General features: G+C 29.7%; 2 protein-coding genes across 2 annotated transcripts; one reads left to right on the top strand and one right to left on the bottom strand.

Moving 5' to 3' along the window:
• Positions 1 to 1,150: 1,150 nt before the first annotated feature.
• Positions 1,151 to 15,651, bottom strand: LOC112707889 (phospholipase D alpha 1). The gene is made up of 7 exons (XM_025759902.3): positions 14,940 to 15,651; positions 14,595 to 14,749; positions 8,454 to 9,480; positions 7,141 to 7,206; positions 3,158 to 4,713; positions 1,988 to 2,295; positions 1,151 to 1,824 (listed from the first exon to the last, which is right to left on the bottom strand). Exons 3-7 carry the CDS (start codon positions 8,541 to 8,543, stop codon positions 1,376 to 1,378), a joined length of 2,469 nt encoding a protein of 822 aa, XP_025615687.1. The 5' UTR covers positions 8,544 to 9,480; positions 14,595 to 14,749; positions 14,940 to 15,651; the 3' UTR covers positions 1,151 to 1,375.
• A 7,511-nt stretch (positions 15,652 to 23,162) lies between these two features.
• On the top strand, positions 23,163 to 24,710 carry LOC112707888 (ethylene-responsive transcription factor SHINE 2). The gene is made up of 2 exons (XM_025759901.3): positions 23,163 to 23,578; positions 23,809 to 24,710. The coding sequence occupies exons 1-2, from the start codon at positions 23,499 to 23,501 to the stop codon at positions 24,500 to 24,502; spliced, it is 774 nt and encodes a 257-aa protein (XP_025615686.1). The 5' UTR covers positions 23,163 to 23,498; the 3' UTR covers positions 24,503 to 24,710.
• Positions 24,711 to 25,529: the final 819 nt, after the last annotated feature.

Here is a 25,529-nt window from a genome sequence, read left to right as displayed (position 1 = left end):
AAGAGATATATGGATGTGTATATGGAAAACTCAAGTTGTTGAATAAATTCTCCCCTTAGATTTCAAGAAAGGTGTATTCTATTACAAGGGAGATGCCTAATTAAGTTTCTATAGAATCTTCTAGCACTTTAATTTCGAGGAAGTCCACAATGTTATGAAGATTTTTGTTGTAACTTTGAAGTAGAACTTTGGTAAAGGATATGTCTACTTGGAAAAGAGAAATCTTTGCATTATGTTTTCATTTAATTTATCCGCATTTTATTTCCTATATAATTTGTTAATATTGCAAGTATAAGGTGTATGAAATTAGTTCTATATTAAAAAAAAAAAAAAATAGGAGTTTATTAGATAAGAGACCCATTAATTTATTACTTTAAGATTTTGAATTAAATGTAATATTTTTTCATTTTATATTATCTTACTTGATTCCTCTCAAAATCTTTTCGATGTATCAGAGACTTTTAGATAAAATATTATGATTTTTTTATAAATTTTAAAAATTATTCTCATTAGACAAATTGATATTTTTATCCTTTTTAATCTAATTTTATTATAAAATAATTAAATCTTTAAAAAATATACTCTAAAATAAATTAGTCCCTTCTTAAAATATAAAACACAGTTTCAAATTAATACCTATCTGCCTTGTTGAAACATAGAAATATATCCTGTATAATTTTATTTTTGGCTATCGATTTTTCACACATTTTATTTATCATTTGAGGTTAATGTAAAATTCTCCTATAATAAATTTAAACTTATCTAATAATAAAAAAATAAAAATATTACATATGCACTAAAAATTAATTACGAAATTAGACATTATATATTTAAAATTATTAATTTATATATTTTTAACTAAATAATTAGTCATCAAAATAATTAAAGAAAAAATTTAAAAAAGTTTAAAAAATTAACACTTTGATTAAAATTTAGCCAGCATTTAACTAACAAAAAAAAGAGTGTGTAATCACATACGATCAAATATATTGAACTTTTTTTAGATTGATGTACAAAAATATAAATAATAATTAATTAAATGACTAAAAATAAAAAATATACGGACTCTCTAACGCTACTGATAATTAAATCTATTATAATAAAATAATTAAGCTTATAATAGACTAATAATAAAACTTATTTACAGTAGTTATTACATACTAAAATTTTATAAAATATTAAATATATATTTTTATACACAATAATTAATTGATAGATAATTTTTATATATGCTTAACATAATTGAAAAAACATATATAACAGGCTAACTCAATACTCAAATAAGAATGAATATATATAATTAACACATTGCCAAATTATATATACACATAAAATGTGACACATTAATGTCCCCAGCAAGCAATGTTGCTAGCTCCTAGGTGGTGAGTATTGGAGGCAGATACTCAGATCTTGATCCAAGAACATGAGCCTTAGTATCCGGAAAACATTCAAAGCCAGGCAACGTTGTTATGGTACCATCACTTGCCACGTGTACAGGGTACTGCAATAAGTGATGAAGTGGTGTGTTAACATCAAACTCATCTTGAGTGTACAAATCCCAATTCTTCTTAGCAAGATGGTTCACAAGCTTCACACACTCCTCACTTTCTGGGCGGTTGAAAACCTCGTCCAGTGCAAGTGGGTCCCCTAGATGTTCGTACCATAGGGCTCTTCTGAATGCGTGCACGTGTCCCTCTGGTTTGGTGCCACGTGGCACTCTTTGGTGTGGTTGGAATGCTCCCATTGCTATCTCTGTGTCTCTTCCCCCATCCATTGATCTTTGGTTTATGTTGGCTGAACCAATTATTATGTATTCATCATCCACTTTGAGGAATCACAAAGAAAACACATCATCAATGTTCCTTGCTTTCAAATTGGACATTTAGTGTTACAATAATTATTAAAGGATTTTATTATCGACTATGCTACGTGTATACTAAAACGATGAGAATGAAAATAAGTGAGAATGAGCATGTATAATTCTTACCTATCATCATCTTGGAATGAACATAGATCATGAACCTCCTAGCATTCTGCGCTCTTATATAGTCACTATCAGGTTCAGGTTGTTGTGTAGGAACATATTCACCTTCCATCTTAGGCTCCCTCTTCCCAAGGCAAAAGAATGTCAAATAATCCCTAGGATGTGCTTCGATCCCCTTCTTCTTTATGGACTCAGCAATGTCACTATACATCATTTCCATAGTCCTTCTCTGCCAGTCCAAAATTGCCTGAACTGAAGCACTTTCAGGCACACCTTCCGGCCACATCGGAATCACGACATACACAACAAACCTATGTCCATCATTACACAAATTATCAATACTATGATATGATACTAATATGCAAATACATCTGTAAGATCAATTCGATGTTATCTTTTATTTGATGTCTAATTGTTATCTAATTTATTTTTTATAATAAATTTTAAATCTTTCAATTTTTTTAACTTTTATACTTTTAAATTTAAAATTAATTATTTAACTTTTTTTTGATAATTAGACAATAACTTTTAAGCACTATACACTTTATATGTAATATAAAATTTTAAGTTAAACTCTAAAGTAATTTTTAAATTGGCCATTTATATGAAAAAGATTCTCAAAATTCCAATTGTGCCATAAAAGTTTTTGATATTGAAAAAATTGTATCATATTGGTTTCCTTTCCGTTTCCATCAAGCTATGTCAGGAATGACCTGATACATACGCTTTTTATATTAGACTAAATGAAATAACATTACTTTAATTTTGAGGCTAAATACTTGATAAATTGTTAATGAATCATAAAATGTCTTATGCTCTTTCAAAAATGTATGATCATTAAAATTAAACAAAGTCGTTTCATGAAACATTTAACGTTAAAACGAAAGCGACATTATTTCATTTAGTCCAGCACGAAAGAAATGTGCCAGATTACTCATGTTGTGAGAAATAACTCAACAAAAAAAGTATGAAGGATTATCTTGGTGCAATTAAAATCAGGTTGACCTTTTTAATACAACCTATCATTCTCAAAAACCAGAGTCTGAAATGAAATTTCTTAGAAACCAATAATGTAAATGTTTACTCATATTTTATCATTAAAAAAAAAGAAAAGAAATCAAAGTCATCAAAATTTAAGAAGGTGATATTTGATACACATGCACATATACATACCTTTGTCCTGCTTCAATGCTCTTACAAATCTTGAGTGAAAGCTCCTTTGGTATAAGTTGCAAGGCATTAATATCCTCAACTTGTATATCAGATGATTTCCAACCATATGAACTCCCTAGGAAGTACTGATTCTCAATGTAGATGAAATTCTTGGCACGCCGAATCGCATGAATGTATGCATCTTGAATGCTTCTATCTATCACATTGTCTTTGCCACTAACAAGGCCTAATTCAGCAACTTCTTCAGGGTTTTGTGGGAATCCATAAACTGCGCCGCCATCGATCGACCTAAACAACTGAACATTCCAAGAATCCCTGTCTTCTTCCAATGTAGCAGCAGCCTCACTTGGATGCACAACAATTTCATCAAGCTCATCAAGTGTGAATAACAGGTTCTGATTCTTCCCAACTTGCTTCTCCCACCTCTGTTCAAAATTGTACAACACATCCCAAGCAACCGGTCCTTCTAGCTTGCAATGCACGTCATGCCACGGCTCCCTCGGGCCGCCTTTCTTGATCGAAGCGCCGGGGAAATTCGGTTGATGGAAGTCATCACGGTGGACAGTATTTAGACTCGAAAACAAAGGATGTTCTTGAGTATCATATCTTCCATCACAAAGATCAATCCCGCCAATAAAACTTATGATCCCTCTTTTAGTATTATTCCCTTCGACATTGCCATCAACAACCACGCTTTTCTGATGATGGGTGAACATTGTTGAGGTCTGAATCCCCTGAACAATGCTTCTCCCATCATCAGGATTTCGCGGACAAAGAACACATTTAACCTTAGTATTCCTAAAATACTGTTCTGTTTCTTGATCATGAGTTCCCATTAACCCATCTTTCTTAAACTGCGGCACGGAAGATCTATCGTCCCAAACAAGCATAAGAACTCGAACACCCTCCTCCGCTCTCTCCTTAAGAATCTCCCCAAGCGTAACGACACTAGGTCCTGTCGTTTTGTCCCTAACCAACGTTATCTCGGTATAAACCGACCAACCGGTTATGTAAATCAAATGTTTCGCATTCCTGATAGCATTGTAAATATCTTCCCAACACCGTGGAGGCTCATCATAGTATCTCCCTACGGTTAACGGAATCCAAGGTAGTGCGCCAGGAAGAACGTGAGCGTCTTGGTACAGTGTAACCTTACAACCTTTTCTCATGTTGAAGAATGTTCTAGGAACGCCGTTAAACGACGGCGTTATCCCGGTGGAGTAATCATGATCAGTTACAGCGAAGAATTGAACGCTTACGCGAATTCGAGCGCCGTGAAGTGGGAAACGGTCTTGGTCGTCGAGAATCTCGAGCCATCTGCTAACAATGTGGCCTTGAAGGAGTTCTCGGGAGTGAATGAAGGCTCTTCCGATGAGAGTTGCGCCGATTGGATTGCCATCTTTGACGGTGAAGACAATTTGAGAGATGGTGTGAGCGCAGTAAATTTGAAATGTTTCATTCCATTTTGGGTGTGAAGGTTGGTTTCCAATCATTCTTGTTCTTCCAACTCTTGCTTTGTCTAGATCAACTGTTGCGTATAGTCTCCTTCCAACAATCTTTTTCATCATCATTTCACGTGCATGTTCAAGACAGTTAAATATCACAAAAATATAAAAAATTAAAATAATATCTCACTCACCAGCAAATATTATTATTTTTATCAATATTTAGTCAGTAATAATTTACATCCATATTTATAAATATTTTATATCTAAAAAATATATAATTTGTACATATATAAATCAATACAATTTATACTTATATTTTTTAAAGTTTACACATATAAATTAATAAAATTTATTTATTAAAGATAATTTAGTGTTTGTGCTAGCCAAATAACAATAAAAATTACTAAAAATTATTGACCTAAAAATTTTTTATTTTGTGTTCTTTTTAATTTATATTTTTATTTTGACATATATTCAACATAAATTTAGTGAATAACTAGTATTTTTATGGTTCACTTTGTTCCAAAATTATGCATGACATAAAAGATTTATAAAATCAAACTACTTTTATAAAAAAAGTTGTACATTGACAAAAAAATTTTGCTAAGAAGACCAAGATATCTGTAGATAAAAAATCAAATAATAAGATTTTTAGTTATTATTTTTATATGTAAAGGTCTAATTTTTTATTAATAATTAATTTTAACATTCGTTATCTAAAATTTAAAACAATTTAACGTGTATACTTTTATATTTAATTAGATGTTAACTGTTAAGTCTTTGCACAAATAAAAATAATTAATTTTTATACATGCTATTTAAAAATAATATTTTTTTTCTCTGTGTATAAAAATATAATTAAATATTAGCATAAAAAAATTATACTAATAGTTATAAAATTAACTAAAAATTAATTTTTTAAAAATAATTGAATCTTAATTCTAATTTTTAATTATAACATTAGTATTCTCTCCAAATTATATGTAATAAATATTTGAAAGAAGAGAAATGAAAATATAGATTAGAAAGATAAGCAGTAAAAATTTAAAATTAAATAAAAATTAAAAAATTATGTATATAATAATAATAATAATATTTTTTATTTAAATTATATTATTTTGTTAATTTTGTTTTCTGTAGAAGAGAAAGATAAAAAAAATAGAGAATGAGAGAAAAGAAAGAGAAAATAAAGATGAAGAATGAGAGTGAGAGTGAGATAGTTTGTTAATTTTAGGAGAAAAAATTTTATTTTAATTGTAAAAAAATATTGGATGACATATTTTGATTTGTCAAATTACTAATATAAAATATAAATTATATATAAAGTAAAAATAGTAGAGAGAAATAGAAAAATAGAGAGAGGTAGATGAGAGAATTTAGGAAGGGAGTTTATTAATTTTGAAAAAATATATTTTCTCTCAATTTTAATAAGAGAGTGTCATGTGACACATTTGATTATTAAATTAGATAATAATATATGATACATAATATAGGTATATTTCAATATCAATTTTAATATTTTAATTTTAATTTTAATATCAATTTCATGTTGCACATTTTGATTGTCAAATTAGTAATTAGTTATTGATATTGATAATGATATATAGAGTGGTTGAAAGAATGAGAGAAATAGAGAAATGAAGAGGGAGGAGGGGATAACTTTTTAATTTTGGAGGGAAAGATTTGATTTTAATTGCAATGAAGGAGTGACATGTGGCAGATTTTGGTTGTAAAATTAGTAAAGAAGATGAAAGAATTCTTTAATTTTGAAGGGAAAGATTTAATTTCAATTATAATAAAAGAGTGATATGTGACACATTTTTGTTGTAAAATTAGTAAGGAGGAGAGGAGAATTCTTTAATTTTAAAAGGAAAGATTTGATTTCAATCGCAATAAAAAATAAAATGTGGTATATTTTGATTATAAAATTTGAGATATATAATAGATAATAGATTATTTTTTAACATATAACATAGTTAAAAGAAAACAAAAATTCATTTCAACATGAATGTAAGTTAAAGATATAGTATACTTTCCTAAATTTATATAGGTACAAATTTTCTACTGACCTCATTATATGTCTTATTTTTTCTTTTCATTTTTAATTTTAAACTTTATTATTAATAGGATTTTTTTATTTTAATAAAATACATAATAAAATTATTGAGAACTCAAATTTTATATTTTCTTTACAAATTTTTTAATTAGTAACAAGAATAAAAAATTAAATTAACCTCTAAAAGATAAATTATTTTTTAAATTTATTTTAAAAATATTTTATCAATTAAATTAGTATTTTTTAATTATTACAAATTAATTATATTTTTCCTTCCACCACAACTTTAATACAGGTAATTATTGATGGAATGACGCAATCGATTATTATTGTATGTTGTCATTGGTGTGTGTAGAGTACAAAAATAAATGTAATATAGTAAAATTGATGCATGTAATGTATTTATAAACCTTTTTTTTTTGTCTTATATATAAACATTAAAACAAAGGTAAAAAGATGGGTAAGATAGATGTATATACCTCAGGCCTGCACAGCAGACATCCTTTGACTTGGGCTAGGAATCTCTTCCCCTTGTGTGTTGTGCCCTTTTTGTTACCAAGAATTTCGAACAGAATCACAGGAGTTATGATATTGAATAAAGATTAAATTTCATTATGGATTACGATTCATATACTAAATTCTCTACTACTATAACTTTAGTTCTTCAACTCTCTAGTTTTAATTACAAAGCAAGATTGGATTTAGCTTTTGACTTTTCAAAATGTAATTATTTAAATTCTGAAATTATATTTCGTGATTTATTCTAGTATTTACTGATTCAAAGGATGAAATTGAATAATAAAATGTAATAATACGTTCCCCTTTCTTTTAATTAAACACCTCAGTAAATTTGCGAACAAAAACTACATAGATTTTTGCAAGATCAAGTTAATGCCTTTTTCAGATGAGCAAGATGAATTTAGATTTTCTAAAGTAAAAAAATTAATAAAATAATAAAGTAAAAAATTAATTACTGTTAATTTTATTATTTTTATAAATATATATCTTATTATCTTAATTTAAAAATAACTAATTTTTCAATTTATTATTTTATCAACTTTTTTTATTTTAAAAAACCTTATCCTTAGAAGAGTCTAATCAATAACAAGTTCTCTGAAGTGCTAAATGTAAAAAAAAAAAATGTTGCACTAAAAATTTTAGATTTATAATAAATTTATTATAAAAAATTATATGAAAAATAAAAATTTTACATCAGAAATAGCCTTAATAAATAAGGACGAATCCAAAAATTTTAATATGGATGAGTCAAATTTCATACTAATTTTTAATTATTTTTCTATTATATTTTTCATTACACAAAAAATAATTTAGATATAATACGTATTTTTTTACAAAAAAAAATTAAAATACATAATGTGATTATTAAGATATAATAATGTAAATTTTTATTAATATTTTATATAATAAAATAATATTAAATAAATTAATTATTTTAATATTATTAAAGAGCAAACAACTTTTTTAAAAATAAATACAAAGATGAGTATGTAAAAATTAAAAATTACAAAAATTTAAATATATGATATTAAATTAATTAAATAAAAAATATTAATAAACAAAATAATTAAGATTAATTAACCCAATACATAATAAAAAAAATACATATATATGTACACTAAATCACAATATATATTTTATACATAGATATAATTTTTTAAAATTTTGAGAGACTGAAACCCTTCTCACTCCTTTTGTATCCGTCGCTGTTAATAAGTACCCTTAATAAACAAAACTTTTATTTAAATATATTGGAGAGTTTAATTGAAGATACCTTGGCACAGAAATCCAAATTACATCCCGTTTGCAACTTATCAGCTTCATATATTGTTACCCTAAGCGTTCCATGTAGCAGATGCTGCATTTTTATTTTTACACTATGCTTTTCCCCCTTCTATTTTATCTATAATAATATGATCTATATCATAATCATAGAGGGCAATTAATTAAAGTGAAGAAAAGAAGGGGAAAAAGTGGGGAAATGTTTGTTGAGTAAAATTAAAGGCATGGAAATAAAAGGTGAAATAAGTTGAATACGATGCATATATATAGGGGAACATATACATAATAAAGGAGAGAATCAAAAGACTGTTTTCTTTTCAAGAAAGAGAAATGTGTTTGGGAGACCAAAAAATCAGAATTGATTCCCTTCTTGGCTTATACGAACCATTATTTGCTTACTTCAAATATGGACTATGAGCCCATTTTTTTAAGGTATGTATGTGGGTTATCCCTTACCCAAGTTTATTTTTTTATAATTGAATCACAAATTTCCCCTCATTATTTTTTCTATGCTTGGAGAGTGTATGTGTCACAAAAATATGAGAGAGAAGACGTGATTTATACTGTTGTGGATAACTTTCAATCCATACGAGCGGTGACGACTGCCATATCTCTCACAGCAAGACTTTCCTCTCTAAAGGAGTGTCTTTTAGTTTCTTAATCATTTTTTACGATAATTTTCGTTTCACTTACTCCTATATCTCTAGATATGGCTCACGAAGAGGATCAATTTATCGAGGATGAAGTAGTTTGTCTCAACCTAGAATATGATGATAGTTTTATTGAAGAAAATATGAATATAGTAGAAAAGATTATCTCTGACAAAAAGTTAGTTTTAAGACTTGTAAAGCAGCATTTTTGAGAATTTAGAAAAATTCGAAAGGTGTAGTCATCTCGAATGTCGGCAGAAACAAAGTTCTTATTAGCTTTAAGGATACAAGCAAGGGTATCCAGATACAAGCAAGGGTATCAAGATACGCAAAGGAGGACTTTGGAGCATCAGAAAAAATCTTGTTAATCTGTAGATATAGAATGACAGACAGTCAATATATGATGTGGACCACAACTATATGAAATTATGGGTACAAATTCACGGGCTTCCACTTCATTAGTAACGATGAAAACAACTGAGATTATTGGTAAGAGACTAGGTGTCGTGATGAAAACGAAAAACCCAAGATGGAACAACATCTTTCGAAAAACTTTTTTGAGGGTGAAGGTAACTTTAAATGTCACTAAACCTCTACCTACTGGTTTCTGGCTAGCAAGAGATAATTTTCATGATTTGTGGGTTGATTTCAAGTATGAAAAGATTCAGGACAGCTACTGCCTAAATTGTAGAATCCTTGGTCATAATAAGAGGGAGTGTAAAAATCCAATGACAACAGCATGTTGGGACCCTATGAAACTGAGATATGCTCCGGGATTGGGGGTCAACAGAGCTAAGGCCATCTCAGCCAGGAATACAGAGCAGCGAGAAGATGAAAACAGAGAGTCGACAAATGATAAGCAAGCGTGTGAAGGGGAGCGTGTGAAAATGGAGACTATGAAGGAGAAATGGGCAGTTGAAAGTTGTAAGGGAAACAGAGCAGGGAGAGGATTTCAAAGAACTCTTGAGCCTAACCTGGAGCAACAAAAAAACTGTGATAGGGAGAGCCAGGGATCATGGGAGCAGATCAACAAAGAATCAGAAAGTCTATCATTCAGGCGTGCTATTTCTGAAAACAAACATTCAGAATTTGGTGAGAGGCCAGCTGTCTTTATAAATAGGATGACGAAAGGGAAGGATAAAGTTCGTGTGGCAGAAGAGGATAATTGGGATGCAAGACAACATAATGACGGAGATCAGGACCACGCACAAGCCAAGGAAAATAAGGAGGTTGAACCTTTTGGTATGGGAACAACAAAGAATGAGCTCGAGCTAGCTTGGCTGATGGTAATTGAGATAGAAATAGGAAATTTGCAAGTAAATGAAGGAGAAAAGGACAATAACAGGTGTTTAACAATTAGGGAAGAGTTGAATAAGCTTTTTGGCAGGAAGGGGTCTCAGCAAAACCGACAACTCAGTGATGAAATGCTAGAACAAACAGTGAAGGGACATAATCTACAAGTCAAAGTGCAGTTCATCTGTGGAGTTATCGGGAAAAACCAAAAAGAAAAAGAATTGCTACTACAACTACCAGGACCATGATTCAGAGGATGGAAAATGGGAAAAAGTATTTCGTTGAACTAGCAGAGGATCAGTAAGAAATGGAAGAGGATAGTATGGCAAAGCCTTACCAGAAGAATTACTACAAGTGGGCTTTGGAGCTGGCTTAGAACTTAGGAATGCACCTAAACCTCAAAAGGAAAAGAGATTTAAGCATCAATATAGTTAATGAGGAGGAAACGAAGGAAGCTAAGAAAATTAGTATGCAACAACTAAGTAAGAAGTTCAAGTATGATGCTGGAACAGACATGGCTGAGTAGGCGGGCCTTGACATGCCCCACCATCAGTCATGATTGTCGTCAGCTGAAACTGTCGAGGAATGGCGGCCCCTTCGACAGTACATGAACTAAAAAGTATATGTAAATCTCACAAGCCATCCCTTTTGTTCCTTATGGAAACTAAAGCTATTAAACTAAGTTGTGATGAAATTATGAGGAAGTTGTGTCTTAATAACATGTTTTGTGTAGAATTCCGAGGGCTTTCCAGGAGACTCTGTATTTTTTGGAAGAGTAATGTAAATATTCATGTTTATACTTTGGTGTGATAATTTTATTAAAACTAAAGTTAGCAGTGGCAATGACAAGGATTGGGAGGCTATTTTGTTTATGCTCATCCAGATTATAAGAAAAGGAAGCAGTTATGGAAGGATTTAACTTTTGTAAATAATAGTCTGGTACAGCCAAGAGTAGTGTTGATCGAGGACTTTATCGATGTCATTTCTCAGGATGAGAAGGTAGGTTTGCACCCTAAACCGAGTAGTGAGATAGAGTCTTTCAGAAATTTTGTACATGAGAATGCTCTCTTGGATTTGGAACTACAAGGGATGAAATACACCTGATTTAGTAATCCAAGGAATGGTTGTGTTACTAAGAGAGGCTTGATAGGGTTCTTGTCAATTGGGAATGGAGAAGAACTTTCCAACATGCTACGCTCTCAGCCTTACTGCCTATTAGCTCAGATCATACTCCTCTAGTTCTCGATGTTAATCCTAGAGGTAGAAGAATTAAAAATTTTAAGTTTGAGGCTTTTTGGGTGGACCATGCTGACTGTGACACCGTTATAAGGAGAGGATGGAGCAGTTCTGGCTATACTGGTTCTGATCATTGGAAAAATATGAATCGAAGGATGAAGAACTAGAAGAAGAAATTGACCAAATGGAGTAGAATTAGCTTTAAGAGGGCAGATGTAAAAATACAAAGTTTAAAGCGTCGCCTCAAACAATTGCAGGAAGCGGATTTTACAGAGACTCGGCAAGAGGAGATTAACAGGCTTAAATTGGAGATTACCAGATTATGGAGACAAGAGGAGAAATATTAGGGTCAGAGGTCGACTGTGAAATAGCTAAATTTTGGGGACAAGAATACTTCCTTCTTCCATACTTCTACCATTCAAAGAAGATATAGAAATAAGATAGAGTGATTAAAGGATTCCACAGGAAATTGGGTGTGTGGGGAAAGGGAGATTCTCAAGCTAGCAGCAGGTCACTTTTAGAATCTTTTTATGACTACAGAGAATCTAGATATGTCTGCTTGCGTAAGTCATGTTCCTGTCAAAGTAACTGAGGATATGAATGGGGAGCTCATGTAGGAGGTTACTGATCAGGAAATTAAAGAGGCTACTTTCAGTCTGGGTAGTCTTAAGGCGCCAGGACCAGATGGTTTGAATGGTCTCTTTTTTCAAAAGTATTGGACAGTTGTCGGTAAAGAGGTTTGTGATGTTGTCAAGAGTTTTTTTCGTGACGGAAATATATTGAGCAACTTTGGGAAAACTTTTAGTTTTGGTTCCTAAGACTTACCACCTGAAAACCCTTAATCAGCTTAGGCCGATTAGTTGATGCAACTTTATTTATAAGATTATTTCTAGGGTGTTGGTTGTTCGGCTTAGGAGAATAATTGATAAGATCATTTTACCTATTCAGAGTGCTTTTGTGGGAGGAGGCCTGACTTAAGATAACTTGGTAATAGTGCAGGAAATGTTTCATGATTTGAATAGGAAATGGACTAATGCTTCCAGGAACTTAGCCATTAAGATTGATATGAATACAACTTATGATAGGATGGAGTGGTCATTTCTAGAAGCAACTCTAAGGGCTTTTGGGTTTAACCCGCATTGGATAAAGATGTTGATGAAGTCTGTGAGCCAAGTAAGTTATAAGATTAAGATTAATGGACTTTTATCAATGACCATTGTGCCGCATAGAGGACTTAAGCAGGGAGATCCTTTGTCGCCGTACTTGTTTATCATATCAACTAAGGTTTTCACCATCCTTATGGATAAGGCTAGAAAAGAAGGCAGAATTTTGGGTGTTAAAATCGCCCCTACTGCACCAGCTATTTCACACCTCCTTTTTGCAGATGATTGTATAATTTTCTCAAAAGATAGTAAAGAGAAAATTTACAAGCTCATTACTATCTTGAACATATACACTGAAGCCTTAGGACAGAGAATCAACTTAGACAAGTCTGGGATCACATTTGGAAACCAGATTCCTATTAGGAATAGAGTTGAAATAAAAGAGATTTTGGGTCAGTCAGCTTGAGATAAACCGGGTAAGTATCGTGGGCTTCCGACTCATTGGAGAAGATCAAAGAATAAAGCTTTCAATTGGATTGAGAACAGAGTGGTGGATAAGCTAGGAAGTTGGAAACAAACACTCCTTAATCAAGCTGGGAAGGAGGTCCTCATCAAATCAATTGTTCAGGCAATACTTGCTTATACTATGAATGTAGTTCTTTTTTCTAAAGGATTTTATGATTGGCTTAGTAAGAGAATAGCCAAATTTTGGTGGACATCTTCAGATAAAGAAAGAGGTATCCATTGGAAGAGTTGGGATAAGGTTTGTGCCAATAAAAAGGATGGCTGTATTGGGTTTAAGGATTTATATAGTCAGAATATAGCACATTTGGCAAAACAAGCATAAAGAATTTTGAAAAATCCTAAAGCGATTTGGGTTTAGGTACTTAAAGCTGTTTACTTTCCAAACGAGAATTTTAAGGATGCTAAAATAGGAAGGGAGGCATCATGGATGTGGAAAAGTATTGTACATGGCATGAATTTTCTTTTGAGAAATGGAAGGTGGTTGATAGAGAATGGAGAGAGAGTGAGAATCCTGGAAGATAAGTAGATAATAAACATGGATAAGAATCTTGTGGTTAGAAATCTTGATATTAGGTTTGTCAAGGATCTGATTGTTGAGGGAGAAGGGTAGAATTTGAATAAAATAAAGATGTATTTTGATGGAGCTTCAGTCGATAAAATTGTTAGAACCCCAGTAAATTTTTTTAGAAGGGAGGATAGGTTTAGCTGGCCTTTCAGAATAAATGGCAATTACACTATCAAGATGGAATACCATTTTGTTAGGAATGAAAAGAGCTTCGGTAGTACTAATAACCCATCTTCCAGTGAAGACTTCAAGATTTTGTGGCAACAGATTTGGAAATTAAGAGTTCCTCAGAAAATCAAAACCTTTCTATAGCGAGCTTCGCATAATATTTTACCCGTTTTTGGAAATATTTTTAATAAAAGAATAACTAACACCCCTATATGTCCTATTTGTTTGCAGGAACTAGAGACCACTGAGCATGCATTGCTGCCATGCCCTTGGACTAGGACAGCTTGGTTTGGAGCCCAAATTCAATACTGTCCTACGGCCTTAACAGTTTCTTCTTTTGGAAAGTTGTTGACAGATCTTCTAGAAAAAATGAATCTGAATACAGGGGATAATTATGATCTTTGCAGCAGTAAAGTTGGTTTTCTAGTTTGAAAACTGTGGAAAGCTAGAAACCAAGTGGTATATCAGAAGTTTATTACTAATCCTATAATGGTGATTCGCAGAGCTAAACTAATGGAACTAAAACTTGCAGAATTGGCAGAGGAACCAGCAAAGAGTTCAACTAATGTAACAAGAACAGGCAACAGGGTTACCTGGAGACCGCCACTGGTAGGATGGATCAAATACAATGTAGATATAGCGTTCGATGAAGCACACTCTATGGGAGCAACTGCAGCAGTATTTAGAGATCATAACGGTACCCTTCTCTCAGGAATTAACTCCATCATAGTCGCCACTTTGCCATTAGCTGCGGAGGCATTAGCGATTAGGGCAGTCTTAATGATGTCACGAAATTTTTAAATGCAGAAAGTTATCATAGAATCAGATAATCAGATACTTATTCAGGCACTAAAATCACATGCATCAATTGCAGAAATTCAAGTTATAATAGAAGACATAGTACATCTAGTAAGAGGCATTCCAAACTGTAGTTTTACCTGAGTGCCCAGAGAAGCAAACTCATTAGCGCATGAAGTGACGAAGCTCACAGGTCAGGGTACTCTCCACCAGAATTGGATCATGTATAAGCCACTGTCCATCAGGAACATTCTCCAAAAGGATCATCTTGCAATCTCAAGATTGGCAAACAGTTCTTGATTGCTGGCAGGAGCTATTTGGGAGCTGAAGAGTACTAATTAGGTTGCTATGGAGGACAACTCGACATTCCAGAACACTACACGGATACCAGAAACAGAGCTTGGAAATGAGACAGAGGGGCTAGGAAGATTGCTGCATTGTTGGAGGAGCCTGCGAAGGTGGCCTATTGACTTTGATCTAGGATTTTCAGTCTATGATATTGGTAGATTGGCAAGGTTGTCTCTGATGCATGCGTGGTCAGCTACACTGATTGGAATGAGTGCAACTGGAAGGATGAGAGGTGGCGTTGCAGACAAAGTGCCAATGCGATTATAGAGAAGTTCAGTCAATAGGATGTGGACTACGTTGCTAGAAGTTAGAGATTATTGAGAGCGGCGATGAACATGCACTCTGGCTCGTGCTAACAAGATGCCATGGCTGCGAGGTTGGACCAAAGACGAATGACCTTCAACGATATGCTTCAAGCTTCCCTTATTGCATTTTGATGCAGCAACAACCAATATCTCTCTATCGCATAAAGGGGGGTGGGGGAGTCTGCTGGATTGGGAAAATGAAATGTGATAGACGTAGCTCCTGAGGAAAGAATAGAAAGGGGACCGGGTTAGGATATGAAATGGTGTTTAGATTTGGACTTTGTTTGGGTTTTCGGGCTGGACTGTTGGCCCGAATTTCTATCCAAAAAAAATACAGTTATAGATTCAAAAAATCGTTGCCTCCTAATTTTTTTTACATTGTTTAATTATTTTTTACAAAAGATCACAAATAATTGAACAATCCAATTTATGTTTTTGAAAATTAAAAAAATTAATATTAAAATCCGACATTCTAGCTCTAACTTTTATTTTCAAAAATAAAAAAATTTTAAAACTAAAATTAGACTCTCTAATTTATAATTTATCCTCCCTTCTCAAACAACTTAGACAATTTAATTTAATTAATATCAATTTAAAAGAATAACTCTATGAGCATCTAAATTTTCAATAACAAAATCCATAAAAAAATTAGCCACAAATTACATTCAACTATTGAAAAATTTTTAAATACATAAAAAAAATAAAAAATACTGATGTTTTAGATCCCAAAAGAATACTAGTGTTTTGATTATTTTAATTATTAACTTTTTATTAGTATTATAATAAAAATTATCGACTAAAACTATTGAAATACTGTTATTATTAAAAGTTAAAATAATTGAAATTCTTCCTAAACTATTAAATATAAGAATTCTTTAATTTAAATTTAGAAAAAAATAAAACGTATTTTATAAATATATATAATAAAAGGCATTTAAAAAAATTACACCAGATTCTTTCTAATTCTCATTTCTAATTCTCATTATATACATTTGATTATGTATATGTCTTTTTGCAAAAACGTTTTTATTTCTAAAACTCAAATTTAAGTTTACTAAAAATCCAACAAACTTATCCACCACTGGAATAATTTAATGCTGTTAATAAATGATCATTATTTCACTTAACGAAATTGCACTCTGTTAATTTATGATTTACGAAAAAAATCTTAAACATTAACAATTATTTTAAAAGATAACGAAATTTTTAATAAAAAATATTTTTTAATTTTTTATTTTATTTTTATGAAATTAATTAATCTTTTTATTAATATTGTTATCATTAATACAAAAATTAATCATTTTCATAAAAATAAAAATTAAGAATCAAAAAAATATTTTTTCATTTAAAAATTTCATAATCTCTTCAAAAAAAATTATCAAACCGAATTGAGTATTCATTTTTTATTTTTAAAACAACAACATGATCATCATTATATATTATTATTGACAATTGTTCCAATCATGTGGTTACACTCAATCACTCAAATTTTGCTAAGTGTCTTGTTAAGAATATAAAATAGAAAATATTATAGAAAAGATAAAAATATTTTTTATATTTTATAATTTTCTGTTCCTGACAAATGTCATTGGCCACACCAATATAATATCATATCTGTTAGAAATTTAGACGATTTATTTTTTGTATTACATAGATTATTAGTATAATTCTAGGCCTATACGCAATTTTCTTAGGTCTCATGCGTCTTTATCAAATTTATTTCAATTTTCAACAACAGTAAAGAATGAATTCATATTATTAGGGTCTTTGTCTCCCAAATTAAATTCTTCTAGGCTAAAAAATTTATGAACATTAAATCAAAGTCTATAATTTAGATACCAAAAAAAAAAGTCTATAATTTTGCCCCACCAATCAATTTGAGAGAGCAAAACCTTGAATAAATAAGAGACATGTGGTTGTCATTAGTGTAAATAAAATAGTCAACAAAACTCAACTACCATGAAGTTTTAGCTTGACTTGTTCCATGCATTGCTCACACTCTCACTCTCTGTTGTTTTCATTTGCATAATTGCATTCTAAGTTATTATCATAGTCACACACAGATAATTAAAGAAGATTATGTTAAACAAATTAAAGGCTGTTTTAAGTACTACCAAACATCATTATCTTTTCTTTTTGGAGGGGAGGGGGGATTAAAAATTGACCATGTTAACTAATGACGATGTTTGACATAATATTAATTAATTAAGTGAAAGTGATACACAACCTCATTTATTTTTAATATTTCACTTTTTCTATAATTTTCCTTATGTGCTTATTAGCTTGTTTAATAATTAAAGACTAAAAAAAAGAAAAAAAATCCATTGCCTACCTTGTAATTAAAAGTGGCCAGAGCAATTAGGTAGATATAGAAAGCAGACTAATTTTTTTTAATAAAAAAATATTAGTATTTTTGTTAAAAATAGAATTATTGGGTGTAATTACGTATTGATAGATTTTGTAGGTGAGAAGTTAACATGTGAAGGATGTATTGCAACAAATAAGGGATGTGTTGCAACACGTGGTAATATTTCAGTCAATATGCAGGGGACGTGTTAAAACACTTAGGGAAGTGTGTTAAATATTTTCACAATAATGTAATATACTTCAAATGTTAATATTCAAATAAAACATTATCTTTATTTTTATATTAAAAATAATTTATGTAGAAAGCAAAAAAGAGAAATTTTTATTTGTTAGACAACTTTTACTACCTGATTTACTTTAAAATATTAGAAATTAAGTTAAATAATGAATTAATGACACTTATAAAAGATTGATTTTGACGTTCATTTATTGTATTATTACCACCTCATCTAGACACTTCAACTTTAGTCTTAAATTAATTTTAATTGAGTTGTAAAATAAATTATATGAATTATTTAAGCTAAACCTTTTGGGCAGCTGTACCAAGCACTTTTGCTGATCTTGAGAATTAAAATAAAATAAAATCATTGGATTATCAACGAATTCTTTCCAACCGTAATTACTTTTGGAGTTCTTTGTATTATTGGCGGAGTTGAAAAAATAACTTTTTGAAAAAATAACCGTAATTTTCAACACTAAAAATTTGACTTTTTGCACCATTTTTACCGACAATTTTGAAAGAAAAAAAAAAATCATTGGTTAAATTCAATTGTGATATACTGATGGTTCCGAAAAACTGTTGACATAAATTGTTAATTTGACATATTCAACCGTACCTATGTCAAAATATAACTTTATTTCATGTCTTGTTAATCACATGAAATTTATAGATAGTTATTTATGTATAATGGAAGGGAACTAATTTCTTCGATCAATATTAGTAATTTTTTAAATTATTTATTTATCTTAAATTTTAAAGTATAACCTTTAAATTTTAAATTCTTCATAGCTAGAAAATAATTTTTTTAAAATTAAAAAAAATTAATTAATATTAACCAACTAAAATTAATTCTTTTATTTTTTGTTATTTAATTATAAATTATTACACATATCATATATTAAAGCATGCAACTAAGAACTAACAATATAAATTAAAAGGATAAAATGCTTTAATTTATATATTATATTGAGAGAGAGAGAGAGAGAGAGAGAGAGAGAGAGAGAGAGAGAGAGAGAGAGAGAGAGAGAGAGAGAGAGAGAGAGAGAGAGAGAGAGAGAGAGAGAGAGAGAGAGAGGGTAAAATCATGAATACAACTTTTATTAACAAGATAAGAAAGTGCAAATATTCTCACTTCTAATTAGAATTCTCACATGATAGGAAGGGACTTCTATCATTTTCATATGGCTCCATCTTTGGTTTAAATTTATTATGGAAGCAAAAAGCAGCCAGTAAGATTGTAGATTCTCCAAGTTATTGATCTCAAAATAAACTCTTTTTCACTTTCCGTATTTTCAAACAACATACTTTAATTTCTAGCTTCTACATATATACATACATGTGGTTGCAAATTTAAGGAAGAAATTCATACAATAGACTTTCCTTTTATTTTAATCTTGGGGCACAGTTGTTGTGTTATTTGTGGGCAGCATTATTGGTCCTACTCATCAACACATGATAAGTTTGAGCCAAAGTTTCTAACATAGAGTAATGGTGTTACGAACTTATTATTTAATCACTTTCCAGAATTTTAAATATTGAATAAAATAGGTTTGCAATAAAAATGTATGAAGTTTAATTGTATCTCGGTGTTTGCCATTTCTCACTAATTAATTTGGTTGTATTATTATTGGATTAATTAGATTAGTTTCATTCTTTCTATTTTCATTTATGAAAGTTCTCAAGTAAATTGAGAAGAGGAGATTATTGAATTAAAGAATCGCTTTTAAATTCGAATAAATAAATTATACAAAAATTTTGTTTAGGAGATAATTTCTGGTTTTATTTCATAAATATAGAACAGAATTGAAAACGAAAAAATAGTGACGTTTTGATATATCCTAGTTTGATCATGATTTACTTTCAATTTCTATCATAATAATGATAAAAATTTTACTATAATCAAATTGAATTATAAGAACTATTAGTGCCAAGAGACTCATCACATGCTTGTAAAACACTTAAACTATTTTAAATTTAGTAAATTATCTAGGTATTAACCTAATTTAGTTAATAAAAACCAACTGTCCTTTAACCAACACGTTTTCGAACACAAACACTCGAATAATGATTAAATTTTGGTTTTTGTATGAACTCTTCTCTTGGCCTTTTTTTTATCTTTTAAATTGATCTTAATTCTAGATACAAGAAAATAAAAACACATTCAATATGATAAAAAAAATAGACTTGTATATCAAATTAGATTTTACTTTAATAGTTACCTTTTTTTTGTCTTTGTCTTTGTTCTTCTTATATAGATATTAATATACTCCTCTTCAAGGTTAATATAATTTTCTTTTTCACAAAATTAGTTATTGCACCAATTATACTTATGGTTGTTGGTATTAAGGAGAAGATCTTTTTTTTCTTTGTTCCTCAAATTTGAATGCAGTAGTTCCTTATGACTATGATCTGATTTTGGAGTGCATTATTTGTTGTCTTGATTGTGAATATTTTTTTCTACCTTGACTTGATATCATTTTTTATTAATTTTTATAATGCTCATTGTAATGATTAATTATAATAAGAAATAGTTAATTATGTTTGTTATCATAAAGTACAAAATCAATTATTGACTCAACAATTTAAAAAATATTAAAATTTAGTTAATTTCAACGCTATCATTCTAGTTGAATTAAATCATATTTTTAGATTCTTTGAACGTTTATATAGAAAATACTTAAATATCTTCCACCAAAATTATTTATATAGATAATTAATCTAGAATTAACTGTGTCAATTATTTAAAATGAGTAGTGTTTATTATTGAAAAAAATTCTAAAATTCTGTCTTAGTTAATTTAAATATGTGTGAGGTGAAAATCAGTAAAATATTTAATTAAGACGGTAAATCAGATAGAAGATAGATATATAATGAAAAATAAAAAAACAATTCAAAAATTTTATATATAAAATAGTAAAAAGAAAAACCTGTGTTTAAAAATTAATATTGTAAATATAATATGGGGCAATTTACATAAATAAATAAAGTGGGATAATTATTTACGTAAATGTGCAAATCTGTTTGTTGTTACGATTTTGTGCAAAATAGAATTATATATAAACCGTGGCAACCCACCACGGTTTCTAAACATTCATAAACCGTGGGAGGTCACCACGGATTAGGAGCAAATTTTTGTAGGAGGAAACCGTGGTAGGTCACCACGGTTTATGAAGGAAATTTGGCAAACATAAACCGTGGAGAGTCACCACGGTTTATGAAGAAACTTGTTTGCACATAAAACCTTGTGGGTCACCACGGTTTATATATGGTAAATAATAGCCAGAAAACCTTGTTAATTTTATGTCCAAGAGACACAAAGCTGTTTATTATAAAAATCATTATTTTTATAATAGAAAGAGTACAATAAAAAAAATCAGATAATACTAAGAAAATGATTTTTATAGTGCTTAAAAAATTGATGTCTATTTACTAAAAAATAAAAAATTAATATTTAATTTAAGATGATGAAATTTAATAAATTTAAAATATTTAAAATTTGTTATGTAAAATAAATTAGAAAAAAATTAGACTCTAATAATAAACACCATGAAATTGTTGGATTTTTTTCTATTATAAAATAAAAAATATTTTTAAAAATAAATTACACTAACATTAATGTTTGGAATCTGTGTTTTTATTTTTTATTTTGAGTTTTTATGAAGTTTTCAAAATCTTAGGCGAACTTATAAAAACTACCCAAAAGTTCGTTTAAGCTTAAGGTGACCTCTCTCATTATATTCATCTTTATTTTTTCATTTATAAAATAAAGATTTATTACACTATAACATATTAATGAGTACAATAAAATAATTACTTGTTAATATTGGTATATTAATATTCATTAACATGCTTATTGATTAAATCTTTTATATAAATTTAATAAATTCACATATAAGTGTATATTGATACATTAGTATTTGTTAAATTTAAAATAAAAAATATTTATTATATTTTAAGAATATTAATGAGTACTCTAAAAAATATTAATAAGTAATTATTTTATTATGTTCATTAATATTTTTTATAGTATAATAAATATTTAAATATAGTGTAAAATGAAAAATAGGGATAAACATAATGAAAAACTAATTGATAATACATGTAAAAATTTTATAGTATATATTAGTCAATAATACATAAAGAGAACGAAAAAATTTTATTATAAATATTCAATAGAAATAGATGATTTTTTTTCTTTATAAAATATACTATATAGTGTGTATTTATTAGGCTGCCTTTGTTTTCAACAACAAAATAGGATAAGACACTGAAAATAGGACAGGACAAGACACTGATGGATAGAGACACAAAATTTTGTGTTCTTGTAATTCTGCTTGGTGATAAACTAGAACAAATTATGAAAATCTAATTTATTCTCATTTTTTTCATTAAAAAAATTTGAGATGAAAAATATAATAATAAAAAATATAATTATAAAAAATTTAACAAGAATAATAAAAAAATAAAAAATAAGTTGTGTCTCTTGGACATAAAATTAACAAGGTTTTCTGGCCATTATTTACCACACATAAACCGTGGTGACCCACAAGGTTTTATGTGCAAACAAGTTTCTTCATAAACCGTGGTGACTCCCCACGGTTTATGCTTGCCAAATTTCCTTCATAAACCGTGGTGACCTACCACGGTTTCCTCCTACAAAAATTTGCTCCTAATCCGTGGTGACCTCCCACGGTTTATGCATGTTTAGAAACCGTGGTGGGTTGCCACGGTTTACATATAAATCCATTTTGCACAAAATCGTAACAACAAACAGATTTGCACATTTACGTAAATAATTCTCCCACTTTATTTATTTATGTAAATTGCTCTATAATATGTGATAAAGTTTAATAGATTTGTTTTATCCATATAGTTAATTTTGTTTGTGGTATAAAAACTTTGTTGATGTTGTTTGTAACCATTCAAGACTAAAACTCCTTACTTAATAAATCAAAACTTCTTGTATAGACTTAATAATTAAAAAAAAAGTAATATATACTTTTTTATTTTTAATATTTTTATTTTTGTCTCTAATATTTTTTATTTATATAAAAAATATTGAAAATGGTAATTTAGTGAAGTTATTAAGAAACTAATACGTATGAGTGAAGCAGTGGGCAGGCAGGTGAAACCTTAATTGCATGTGAGACTGTTTCAAAACCAAGTGTTGTTCCGACCAATCCACCGACAAGTTCATATAAACAATTTCGATCATCACTTTGCATTGCATTTAATTCCCCCTCTCTCTTCAATCCCTTCCTTCCCTCCCTTCATCTCCCACTCTTTTCAATTCGTACTTTCTTTCTTTCTTTATAGTTTAGCTACCACCACTACCTTCTGCAACCACCATTCCTCTCTTCTTTCTTCCTTTCTTTCTTTCTTTTTAATACTTAATAAATTTACTTCGATCTTTCTAGCTCACTCATTTATTTTTCCACCAAAATCAAGGGATTTGAAACATGGTACAGGCAAAGAAGTTCAGAGGAGTGAGGCAGCGCCAGTGGGGCTCCTGGGTGTCAGAGATTCGCCACCCTCTCCTGTAATTATTTTATTATATATATATATCTCTCTCTACAAAACATTTCATTCTTCACTCTCTCTTCATTCTGACTCACTCTCTCTTTCTTCTGTCGAAGTGTTATCAAGTTAGGCGTCATACATTATAATTGTACTGAACAGCCCTTTTGTCTTTGTGGAATGAAAAATATTTAAAATGAGAAAATTAAAATATATTTGAGGATATAATTGTGTGTGTTTTATTTTATTTAGGAAGAGGAGGGTGTGGCTGGGAACGTTTGAGACAGCAGAAGCAGCAGCAAGGGCTTATGATCAAGCAGCGATTTTGATGAATGGCCAAAATGCAAAGACCAATTTCCCTTCAACAAAGAACAACCAACAATCTCATCATCATAATAACAATGCAACAACAACAACAACAACAACTTCTTCTTCTTCTTCTTGCAATGATGATTCTTCTTTCTTGTCTCCCAAGGCACTCTCAGAGCTTCTCAGTGCAAAGCTCAAGAAGTGCTGCGGCAAGGACCCTTCTTCTCCTTCCCTCACTTGTCTCCGCCTCGACGCCGACAACTCCCACATCGGCGTCTGGCAAAAGGGCCCCGGAAGACACTCCGATTCCAGTTGGGTCATGAGGGTTGAGCTTGGCAGCAAGAACCACAACCACCAGCAAAAACAACACGAGGGTAATAAGGTCATTTTCCCATCTTCACCAAGTAATAATAACATCACTAACAACAACAATAATAATAATAATGTTGTTGTTATTGGAGAGAATGATGATGAAAATAGAATTGAAGAAGAGAACAGGGTTGCCATGCAGATGATTGAAGAGCTTCTTAATTGGAACAACTATCCATTTGGTAGTTCTTCAAGTAACAATAATAATAATAATTCTCAGCAGCAACAAGAAGATCAGAAAAGGAACCTTCCATGTCACAGTTCTTGAAATTAATTAATTAATTAAATATATATATTTATACCATCATATATTATTATATTAATTATATATATAAATGTCCATTTTCTCAAATCTTTGTCGTTTGATTTTGTATGTTTTCTGTATGTATGTAAAAAAAAAAATATATATGCTGTATTATTAGTGTCTATTTTTAAATGATTAATATGATGGATGATAATGGCATCTCCGATAACTATATATTGTGTCCTTTATTTGATAGTTACTTAATAATATAATGATATTTAATTAACACACTGCAATATTTGGTTGGAAACCATGATGATAACATTTGGATCAAATTCATAGTATTTATTTAGTAACCTGTCAATTTTAATTTATTGTTTTGATGAAATCTTGCGAAACAGTGCGACCTGCTTCACCAGGTACCATGATATATATATGGTTCAAAAATATTGTTAATGAAACATTAATTAGGGGTTAAATTTTTTTCAATTGGTGGTCCTCTATCAAATCCATGTAATTGACTCAATAATAATTCGCAAAGTAAGCTTCCAACTTTACATCGCTTAACTTTTTCTTTTACCTTCATGCTTCTAATAAATTCTAATTTCTTTAATTTGTTGGACAAAATATTATTACCATACTAAAGTTCGATAATACTAAAGAGAGAATAATTTAAACTTATTCTATTTAACTTAATATTTATAATTAATCTCTAAAAAATATTAATTTGATTCTTTAGGATAACAAATGATAAATATGTAATATTTTTCTATTAATTTATCAAGATAAAATTTAATAGTGGTACTTATATGTACTATTATTTATTGTGACGTATTTATTTATGAAAAATTATCATACAAATAATAATTTTTGGAGCAAAATTTTACGTGATTTAATAGGATTTGTAATAAATAGAGAACAATTAATTAATAAAGGCTATATAAAAATTCAAAAAATAATAAATGTTTCACTATTTAAAATTATATCGTTTTCATGTTCATATGGCAACAACTGAATATGTATTACTGCAGATAACGAAATAAATGGACAA

The sequence above is a fragment of the Arachis hypogaea genome, chromosome 8, assembly GCF_003086295.3.
Source record: "Arachis hypogaea cultivar Tifrunner chromosome 8, arahy.Tifrunner.gnm2.J5K5, whole genome shotgun sequence".
Taxonomy (NCBI): domain Eukaryota; kingdom Viridiplantae; phylum Streptophyta; class Magnoliopsida; order Fabales; family Fabaceae; genus Arachis; species Arachis hypogaea.
The sequence above is the reverse complement of the archived record's forward strand: the minus strand, read 5'-3'. Positions and strand labels throughout refer to the sequence as shown.

Bases quoted from the DNA above. Each gene is read 5' to 3' on its own strand.
- LOC112707888 (XM_025759901.3), top strand. From the start codon at position 23,499: ATGGTACAGGCAAAGAAGTTCAGAGGAGTGAGGCAGCGCCAGTGGGGC. The intron at 23,579-23,808 runs GTAATTATTTTA...TATTTTATTTAG, and splicing joins GAGATTCGCCACCCTCTCCT to GAAGAGGAGGGTGTGGCTGG.
- LOC112707889 (XM_025759902.3), bottom strand. From the start codon at position 8,543: ATGCAGCATCTGCTACATGGAACGCTTAGGGTAACAATATATGAAGCT. The intron at 2,296-3,157 runs GTATGTATATGT...TGATGGACATAG, and splicing joins AGCATTGAAGCAGGACAAAG to GTTTGTTGTGTATGTCGTGA. The intron at 1,825-1,987 runs GTAAGAATTATA...GATTCCTCAAAG, and splicing joins TCATTCCAAGATGATGATAG to TGGATGATGAATACATAATA.